This window comes from Sinocyclocheilus rhinocerous, unplaced genomic scaffold (genome assembly GCF_001515625.1).
Source record: "Sinocyclocheilus rhinocerous isolate Xijiao unplaced genomic scaffold, SAMN03320098_v1.1 scaffold203, whole genome shotgun sequence".
In the NCBI taxonomy this organism is placed as follows: Eukaryota; Metazoa; Chordata; class Actinopteri; order Cypriniformes; family Cyprinidae; genus Sinocyclocheilus; species Sinocyclocheilus rhinocerous.
The window spans coordinates 977050-987617 of NW_015644353.1; the positions used below are offsets into that span (position 1 = coordinate 977050).

At 36.6% G+C, this 10568-nt stretch overlaps 1 protein-coding gene across 1 annotated transcript; it reads right to left on the bottom strand.

Moving 5' to 3' along the window:
- Positions 1-528: 528 nt before the first annotated feature.
- Positions 529-10184, bottom strand: LOC107758188 (cytochrome c oxidase subunit NDUFA4). Its single transcript, XM_016575862.1, has 4 exons — positions 10054-10184; positions 5316-5401; positions 4047-4107; positions 529-721 (listed from the first exon to the last, which is right to left on the bottom strand). The coding sequence occupies exons 1-4, from the start codon at positions 10099-10101 to the stop codon at positions 665-667; spliced, it is 252 nt and encodes an 83-aa protein (XP_016431348.1). The 5' UTR covers positions 10102-10184; the 3' UTR covers positions 529-664.
- Positions 10185-10568: the final 384 nt, after the last annotated feature.

Genomic DNA, 10568 nt, shown 5'->3' on the forward strand with positions numbered 1-10568 from the left:
AACAAATGTAACATTTAGAATGAGAAAAAGTGACTATTTAACAGTTAATTGTTACTAATTAATTGTCATTTGAAATCTTTGCCTCGATCCTTTAGGTTTTACCCATTTGACAGCAAGAAGTTTTTAATCATTTAAAATAAAATTTAGCATGATCACTTATTCTTTTACAGGACAGAATGAGTATGGTCTTTCATTTGTACATTAATATATCTGTAATGCTGAATGACGATGGAACAGTATTTCACACATATTTTGACTTTTTTTGAAACATTGAAGTAGACACTTACAGTAACTGGCATTTAATAAGCTTTCTGTGTATATAAAATCACTTTTGTAATTTGATGTACTGTAGACATGCCCTGTATTTGACCCTCATTTAAAAAAAATTTTTTTATTGATATATATATATATATATATATATATATAAAATTGTAATGTCTCCAGTTAAGTGTCTACTTGAATGTTTTAAATAACTTGTGAAAACAAATTGTCAAATAAAAATATGTATGTATATTTATTTATTGTGTGTGTGTGTGTGTTCCTAGCTATTAACATTACTGATATCATTTGTTTGCAGTGGCAGCAGGAGCATCCGGGGATACAGCATTTAGTAAAGTGTGTGTGTGTGTGTGTGTGCGCACGCCTGCAGTTCCGCTGAGGTCTTTTAAAAGTCAGGTCCTTCCTTCTTCAGACTCTCGTAGTCTGTGGTGACGGCCACCAACTGTGCACAGAGAGCAAGAGAATACATTTAAATGTAGTTAGCGTAAATTAAGATCATCAGAATATCATAAAAGACAAAACAACATGCATAAAAACAAGAGCACAAGCGCACACACACAGACTGTGTGACAGGTTCTGCTGGCCCTCATTACGTGATCCGGCTCTGTGTTTAATTTTTTTTAGAGAAAGTGTATTTGAGACTTTTAGGGTTTGTGAACTGATTTAATAAAGGAAATAAATCCAGAATACTTGCATCTTGTCAATGCATGTGCATGTTTACTGATCAATCGTGATGTTGAGAAGAAGTTGAGTGTGTAAGTGCTTGTTAAAGGGGTCATCGGATGCACATTTTCCACAGGTTGATATGATTCTTTAGGGTCTTAATGAAAAGTCTATAACATACTTTGGTTAAAATTTCTCAATGGTAGTGTAAAAAGCACCCTTTTTACCCTGTCAAAAACAGCTCTGTTCACAGCAACCCGTTTTGATGCATGTCCCTTTAAATGCTAATGAGCTCTGCTGACCCCGCCCCTCTTTTCCATGGGGTGACGAGCTGTTCTCATGAGACTGTTTACTTTAGCCACATTTAGCCGCGGAACTTGCTAACTAGCACGTTATTAGGAAAGGCGATTTGCAAAGATTCATTTAAAAAAAACCTTATACTCACTTCTTCTATAGGTGAAGCTGGATCACGAATGATTCGCGCGAACATAGACGCATTTATGTAGATCGGGGGCGCATTCCCTTCAGAAACAAATGTAATCCACTGCGTCTTCAGCGGCTCAGAATTTACGAAATATCTTCAAGGAGCATGTTCTTTACTTAATATCCTAATGATTTTTGGCGTAAAAGAAAAATCGATAATCTTGGCCCATGCAATGTATTGTTGGCTAGTGCTACAAATATATCTGTGCTACTTATGACTGCTTTTGTGCTCCAGAGTCACATTTATCTTCAAACAACATGTAAAAGTGAAGTTTGCATCCGATGCACCCTTTAAGGAGACTTTGCTGTTCCTCAGTGATCAGATGCACCATTTTCACCTGCTGGACCGAAAACAGCTAAAAACCCCACAGATGCACAATTCCTGCATTCGTGTTTTTGTGAAAAGGTCTCGGAGCGTCAGCTTTTATGTGACAGAAAGCGTGTTTCTGTTGTGTATGCGTGACAGGAGACACGTTCTTCAGCCGCTGTTGTTTTATTCTCATATTCTCATTGATCTCTCTCTCTCTGCTTCTGTTTCTCTCATTATGATTAACGTTGAGACGCCGCTGGATTCTTGATTTCTGACCTTTGGCTCCTGTTGAGAATCAAACATGTCGAGCTGTGACCTTTCATGAGCCTGAACGCAAACTTCCCGGAAGAAGGAGAGGAAACTCTTTATTTTTTCCATCTGCCTTTGTTAATACTTTCATTAATCGTTGGATGTGATCAAGATGTTCCAAACGAGAACAAAATATTCTCCCGCTGCGATATGAATTATGTCTTCCTTTAGACGTGAATGAACGCTTTTTGCATGAGCACATCTAGAAATGCATCCTTAAAGAGGATCATGAAAAATGCTCATTTCTATCCTTATTTTTGCTCTATGTAAAAGACACTCCATTTAAATGGGTGTAAACAGAAGTAAACGCCCACTGCTGTGATTGGCTGACTTCATCACACATAGCCACGCCCTTTTTTACAGCATATCGTGTGTTTTGATACTTGATGGCAAGCGCTGTGATAGAGCCATATATGTTAGGGCAGAAGAAATTAAAACAATTGCAACATGGGAATTGCTTTTGCTTCATTTTTGGTTTTAAAAGTGTTGTTATTGCTTGTCATATTACAAAAGCTGCAGCCTTAAGTAAGTTTGCAAAAAAACATTGTTTCTCATTCATTTGCCAGCAGTTAAACATTTATTTTGGTTGCAACTTTTATGCTTAGTGGAAGCAGTTTGTCATATTCTGTTGTGAGCAGCTTTGTACTGATTTTAATAGCAACACTCAAACAAAGATACGCTTTAAGATAGTCTTAATAGCGTTAATGGCTGGTTTGGCAGTTTATTACAAACACATTGTAGGATTAAAAATACATGTATTACCTTTGTTTCCTCCGAGGACAAAATGTTTGGCACTGCCGAATCTTTCAATAAAAGATATTGTGAAAAACCGGCAGCATGTTTGGAATAATTCAGAAAACAGTGTTGTCAAATGTGAAGAACAAATGGAAACTTTATCTTTCAGTCTCTCAGGCACATCATTAAAAGTAAACTTCAGCCATTCATTTCTAATGCTGGGATCTTTAGGAAGGATATGCAGAGTTTTTGGAGGTTCAGTTTGTGTTTGACGGCTTTACTTAACATCTTTATCCAACAGCAGTTTGGATCTTTTTCTTGATAGATATGGAAGGCCGATAGGGCCAAAAGTCTTTAAACAGAACACATTCAATTTGAGCATCAGCATGCCCTGTTCATCCACGTTAATGGTATACATATGTACCAACATAACCTTGTGTCACTTTTACAAATATAGTCTAAAAAATAGCAATTTTATTTGTTGCTGTCCTTGTTTTCTCTTTAAAGTGGACAAACAGTGCATGTTGACAGTCAAATTTCATGTGTTCCTTTTATAAAGACTTTTGACCCTGTCCACCTTCCATACTGACTTGTGATTGATGGATATGGAAGGCCAAAGGGGTCGTTAAACAGAACACGAAAATTTGACTGTGCCAACATGCACTGTTTGTCCATTTTAAAGAGATAGTTCACCCAAAAATGAAATTATTACTTACTCACCCTCATGTCGTTCCAAACCCGTAAGACCTTACGTTCAGCGAAAGCGCACGCATGCTAAACGTAACGTTTTTTATTGTTTGGTTTTGTTTAGCTGCTTATGCAAACCAGTTTCCCTGCTGGGATTAATAAAGTACTTTTTAAAGCAGGTTTACCTCTAGATTTACCCACATATTAATCATTTATTTAGTTTATTGCACCATTACTTTACTGATTCCTACTGTGGTAAAGTAAATTAATTAATGTTACAATGTAAATTAAGATGTTTCTGACTGAAAAAGAATGTTGAACTAAACAACTAAAAAGGACATGACAAATCATGACATAATGGAAATTGCATCATATTTGACCTCTTTTAAATAGTCGCCATCTTCGAACCCCTCCAATTGCATTGTTTCCTCAAAACGTGTTTGCAAGCATGCAGCTCCTGTCACGCATGCGGCAGATGAAACTGGGCTGATCTGGGAACAGCGGGGGTGACGGATCTGTGACGGATCTGTCTGCGCTGTCAGTCTGCAGCTGATCACAGAGCAGTCGCTGGGCTGTTTACCTTGTACTGATAGGTCGGGCCGAGATTGTTCCACGGTTCAGGGTTATTCTTCTTGTCCCAGCTGACAGAATGAGGGTAAGGCCAGACCGGAGAGGAAAGAGAGAGCGAGTGAAAACAGAGCAGTGGAAGGAGGAGCGGCTGTAAAGGAGGGTAATTATCAGCTGGAGGTGACGGAGGCCAGTTATTTGGCAACCTGCCGTCGTTCATTAAGCAAAGTTTGTTTCTCACAGAGACACACAGCAAGCTAAACAAACATGATGATGGACAGGAGTATGCTTATGATTTTACCACGGGTAAGAAGTGTTCTTTTGGTAAAATCACTAATGAACAGCCTCAAGTGGCATGTTTAAATAATGAAAACAGCAATGTGCCTTCAGTGTTCAGTAAATTGTTACATTCATTAATAGTAATCAGTGTAAAATATTATTTTTTTGCAGTAAACAGTCTGGTTCATTCATTTTCTCCATATACAGAAATTGATGTTTAACAGTAACTTAAAAACCATCAAAGACAGACCCGTTGTGAGCTCCAAGGTAGTTAATTGATGCTTCTGTTGAAGTCATTCATTTGCATTATTTGAACTTATTTTTAAAATAACCCCATACAGCGCTCTGTGTGTGTGTGTGTGTGAAAAAATGGCCAAAAAATATTTGCTAAGATATGTTTCAAAATATATTTATATAAATATATTTTCTACCAATATATATATATATATTCAGATTTTTGAAATTATATTTTAAAAATATAAATATATAAAATTATTTAAAATTATATCTTGGCCTCCATATATTTCAGTCCAAGAAAATACATTCACATGTAACATCTGAAGAAAAAACTTGTTGTCTGTAACACGTGTGAATATATAACACAGTCTGTGTTTGAGTTGCTCACACGTTACATGTTACACTGCACTGTTACAATGTTAAAGTAGCAGCACACAAACATATGATATCATGTGACTGATTGTCTTGTGGTTTTTAGGTTTCATCATAGTAGTGAGGAGCACATACAGTCATATATTTTTATAGTCATATTATTTTTGGAACATCTTCCAATAGAGAAAGCCAAACAAGTTTGTAATTGCATGAGGGTGAGTAAATGATGGCAGAATGATTTTCGTGTGAACTATCCCTTTAAGTGTGTGTATTTTATTAGTGTTATGCTGTGTAATGCTCATTAACATGAACACTGTGTTATAAAGTGATGATTTTCTGGGTGTTTTTGTCGGTCTCAGTGATTCTCTGCTGGTCTGGTCTCATCTCATCTCACCTGACGTAAGGTCCACGAGCCAGTCGGATCAGATAGAGAAAAGCTCCGCTCACTCCCGCAGACATGAAGAGGAACTGAGGGATGAGCTGAAAGAGCACGAGACGATCATCAGACGTCAGTGTGAGTGTGTTACTCAAGTCAAGTCAGATTTATTATTTGTATAGCGCTTTTCAAAATACACTGTCGAAGCAGATTCACAGAAAAACATTGTTACTTTTTAAATCATCTTAATGTCTTCAGGCCTAACCCTAACATTTAGCAGAGCTGGGTGATATAATATAGTTTACATTTTTTGACAATATAAACAATCGTGCAGCAACATCTCAACAACATTTACACTGATGCATTTGGCAGACGCTTTTATGCAAAGAGATTTGCATTGCATTCAAGGTGTACAAGTTATCAGTTCATTAATTCTCTGGGAATTGAACCCATGATATTGGTGTTGCAAGGGCCATGATCCACTTTTTGAGCTACAGTAATGCTATATCCTAAACCTAAAAATTATTTACACTGTCAACAGGTTTATAGCTAGATAGATCCATATTTTTCTAAAACACAGTGCTTGCAACGGCAAGGTCCTAGGTTTCGATTCCCAGAGAATGCATGAGCTGATAACATGTTTACCTTAAATGCAATGCAATGTAAGTTCATAAAAGTGCCTGCCAAATGCATAAATGTAGATATATAGCTTTCTAGTAGCATTCCTTAAACAGTAGAGTATAGTGCATGCAATGCCAAAGTCATGGGTTCGATTCCCAGGGAATGCATGAACTTAAAACTTTGATTGCAATGTAAGTTGCTTTGGAAAGAATCATCAGCTTTCCTGTAGCGCTCCTTAAACTGTAAAAAACGGCGCTAGCGATGGCAAGGTCATGGGTTCGATTCCCAGTGAATGCATGAACTGATAAACCGTATAAATTGAATGCAATGTAAGTCGATAAAAGAGTCAGCCAAATGCATAAATGTAGATATCTAGCTTTCCTGTAGCGTTCCTCCAACAATATAGCATGGGTTCAATTCCCAGGGAATACTTGAACTGAAAATGTCTAAACCTTGAATGCAATGTATGTGACTTTGAACAGAGTTGTCTGCTAAATGAATAAATGTAAATGTAGATATATAACTTTCCTGTAGCATTCCTTGAAGAGTTGCAAACTCCGCTAGCAATGGCAAGGTCATGGGTTCGATTCCCAGTGAATGCAACTGATAAACTGTATAACTTAAATGCAATGTAAGTCGATAAAAGAGTCTGCCAAATTCATACATGTAGATATATATAGCTTTCTAGTTGCATTGCTCAAACAGTAGTGCATTGTGCATGCAAGTCATGGGTTCGATTCCCAGTGAAAGCATGAACTGATAAATAGTACAACTTGAATGCAATGTAAGTGGCTTTGGATAAAAGTTTCTTCCAAATGCATACATGTCGATCTAGCTTTCCTGTAGCATTCCTCATACAGTAGAGCATGGTGCATGCAACGCCAAAGTCATGGGTTCGATTCCCAGAGAATGCATGAACTGACTTTTTTTTTTACCTTGAATGCAATGTAAGTTGGCTTTAGATAAAGGCGTCTGCCAAATGCATAAATGTAAATACCTGAGTAATGACTCATCTGGTTTAAGTAACTTTAACTTACTCAGCAAGTACTGCTGCTTCATCATTGAGCTGAAAGATGGAGGAAAGTGCAGGAGACGCGTTATGAATGCAGTCTGACACGTTTCAGAACGCAGCGACATGTGAAATAAAGCTTGTGCAGTTAGAAGTGTGTGTGTTCATGTACTTGCATCAAGTATGGTTTCAGGTCTAAATGAACAAACACACACACACACACTTTTATATGCATGGAGACACACTGTGTGTGTCAGTCTGGGTTGAGCTACTAGTGTGTGTTTGTGTGTGTGTGTGTGTGTGTGTGTGTGTGTGTGTGTGTGTGAGAGAGAGAGAGAGACACTCCACTGCCGATCAGACTGAGTGACAGGATCTCACACACACACACAGAAGTCTCCTGGTAGGGTGTGTGTGTGTGTGAATGATGACAGGGATTAGAATAGAAATGCATATTAAAAGAGGAAATGCGAAGCATCAATTCGAATGCCAGAATCGCCACGTTTTTTTTCTGCGTTTGAGAAAGTGAGAGACAGGCAGACACAGACTTAGCCTTATGTTGTCAAAACTGCCTCCTGTTACAGTGATTTGCATAATCCCCCAGGGGTTGCTGGGAGATATTCAAATTAGCTTATCAAATATGTTTAAGCGTCGTAAGCCGAGCGCAACATGTGTTTGCTTTGCTTTCTCTCTCATCTCTCAGCTCGACTCGATCCTGACGCGTGTTCTGCGGTCATTTGATGCTCGTGATGTCTTTTAGTGTTTGTCTGACACACACCTGCAGTTATAAGCTCTCTGTAGATGATGATGATGATTATGATGAAGTTTCGCATCAACATTTACTCAACATTTACGACGCATACTAGCAACTAGCTTTAATCCAAACCCTATACATAGTAAGTACATGTTGTTAATATTTCGGTAACACTTTATTTTAAGGTGTCCTTGTTACACGTTACATGTACTTACTATTATAAGAACAATAAATTATGCATAATTATATGTAAGTAACCCTAATCCTAAACCTAACCATATAGTAAGTTCATGTAGTTAATTAATATTACTCAGTACTTAAATGTATAATTACATTGTAACAAGGACACCTTCAAATAAAGTGTAATCGATATTTCTTATATTAGGACTATTATTCCTAATATTAGTATGTATATGTTATATAAAGTGTAACTGAATTTATTTTTTTATAGTTTTATATTTTGATTTTTAATTAGTTTTTGCTTGTATTTTTTCATAAATGACCTTTTTTTTTTTTTTTAGAGTTTTAGTCTTCACAGCGCTGCAGTCTCTTAATACAGTGTATGAATAAATGGTAACATTGATTGAAAATGCAAACATTAAAGTAATTTTCTCTGTAATTTGTTTGCATTGTTTTGCATGTTTTTTTGTTTATCACAATTACCTTTTTTACCCTCCTGCTGAGCGCTTAATTTAAAATGATTCTATTTTTTGATGATTTCAGGTGTTTTTCTCTGTGAATATGAGCAAAGGTGATAACTGTATGAACACATCATCTTTGCTCCTCTGCTTTTCTCATGAGCGTCATATTCAGGGTTCACACTTTAGAGTGAGGAAAACAACAACGTTCTTATTTATTTGTGAAGTCACACTTGTTAGTGACTGTAACACCTGTGTGATGGCCGAGAGAGAGAGAGAGAGAGAGGGACAGCTTTAACAGCATCTGCTGCAACATCTGCTCCTAACCTGCAACAACTCAGAGATATAAACTTTATACAGCAGCCGCCGAACCAAGAGTTTTCTGTCCTTTAGTCAAATATAGCCTACGGTATGCTCACAGAAAGAGAGAGTCTTTGCTATGAAAGTAGATTTAATTAAATTAAAAATAAAAAAGCCTCATAATTGCAATATACAATCTCTTGTGACTTTTTTTTTCTCAAGTTCACATCTTGCATTTTTGACTTCTCACATTTCTGACTGCATGATATAAACTCTCAATTCAGAGAAAAGAAGTTCAAAGTGCAAGATATAAACCCAGAATTCTGGTGGACTTTTGTGTGTGTGTGTGTGTGTGTGTGTGTGTGAGAGAGAGAGAGTGTGTGTGTGTGTGCGCGTTTTTGTGACAAATGAGGACATAAATTTGTATAATGACTGTGTGTGTGAGTGTGTGAGAGTGTGTGTGTGTCTGTGTGTGTGTGTGTGTGTGTGTTGCAATATCTTGTAATTCTGACTTTTTACAAGAAAAATTGTGAGAAAAAAGAAAGAATTCTGAGAAAAGAAAGTCAGAATTGAGAGATAAAAAGTTGCAAAAAAACTTTCTTTGTTTGTTTGTTTGTTTTCTGTGGCAGGGACAAACTTTCATAAATCTAAATGTGAAAATAAAGACTGCAAAAATCACTTTCTCAATCTTGTTTCCAGTAAAAATATCTAAACATCCTAAAGTTGCACACTAGTTTACATACAGCAAAATGTTGTGGCATTTATGCAAGCAAGCAAACAAGCAAGCAAACAAACAAATAAATAAAGCTTATTTATTTATTTTATTTTTTATTTTTTTATTTCTCATTAAAGAAAATACCTTCACATCATGTCATTTACAGGCCTCTGAAAGAAAGAATAAGCTGAAGATGCAGAGGCCTGTAAATGATACAGACGTAATGGTATGTTTTATTACAAAATCACTCTTTATATCTGTTACTGTTAAACACACTGGCAGTTTAACGCGGTTTGGTGGCTTTTGCATAACAGTAATTCATTTGGTTTTGGTAACCTGCCAAACAAACGACATGAATCTGGGTCATCACACGCTCATTGTCAGTAATAGAGCTATTGTTTCAATAAACAATGTCTGTTTTGTTTGTGTGGGGTAATGTATAGGCCTTTAGTGCTTAGTTTTATATGCATGGAAATAAATCTTTCACTCTGACTCGATATTTAAAGACTTAAAAACACGCTCATTTTGAGATGTGTTTATAATAAACGATAAATGGAACATCAATAACAGCTCTTCACAAACCTCACCTGTTCTCAGAAAAACAAACTACTACAATGCAGAATCTCTGGAGCTGCAGTCATTTAAGCGTTTCTTATTTTTACTGATGGAGGAATTGTGATGCTGAATGTCAGGAGTAAATGTCAGATGAGGGTTAAACTCACCCCGGGATGCTTCCTCGCCTGCTGGTACATCGTTCTGAACATCTTCATCTTCCACAACACAGCGACAGTGAACCGTAAATGTGGCTAAAAGTGAGAACAAGTGTGGACTGTGAGTTGTGTGACAGGGACAGTTGTGTTGTGAGTGATGGATGGCTACTGAGATCCAATCAACACACTGACAATGACCACTAACCCAGTGACGGCTCTACAGTATCATCTGACAGAAAATAACTTTCATTCATCAAAATATTGGGGGTGACATTTGATCAAAAATATAGTTTAAAAAAACTGTAAAATTGTGAAATATTATTATTATTTAAAACAGCTGTTTTCTATGTGAATATCTGTTAAAAATAGAATTTATTTCTGCGATCAAAGCTGGATTTTCAGCATCATTACTCCAGTCTTCAGTGTCCGTGATCCTTCAGAAATCATACTAATCAGTGTTGTTTTAGTATCATTGAGATACTATATTTTATTTTTTATTAGTTAGCTTTTGTTTTTATTTTTTTATT

Bases quoted from the DNA above. Each gene is read 5' to 3' on its own strand.
- LOC107758188 (XM_016575862.1), bottom strand. From the start codon at position 10,101: ATGAAGATGTTCAGAACGATGTACCAGCAGGCGAGGAAGCATCCCGGG. The intron at 5,402-10,053 runs GTGAGTTTAACC...GTGCTCTTTCAG, and splicing joins AGGCGAGGAAGCATCCCGGG to CTCATCCCTCAGTTCCTCTT. The intron at 722-4,046 runs GTAAACAGCCCA...CTCTGTGCACAG, and splicing joins GCCCGACCTATCAGTACAAG to TTGGTGGCCGTCACCACAGA.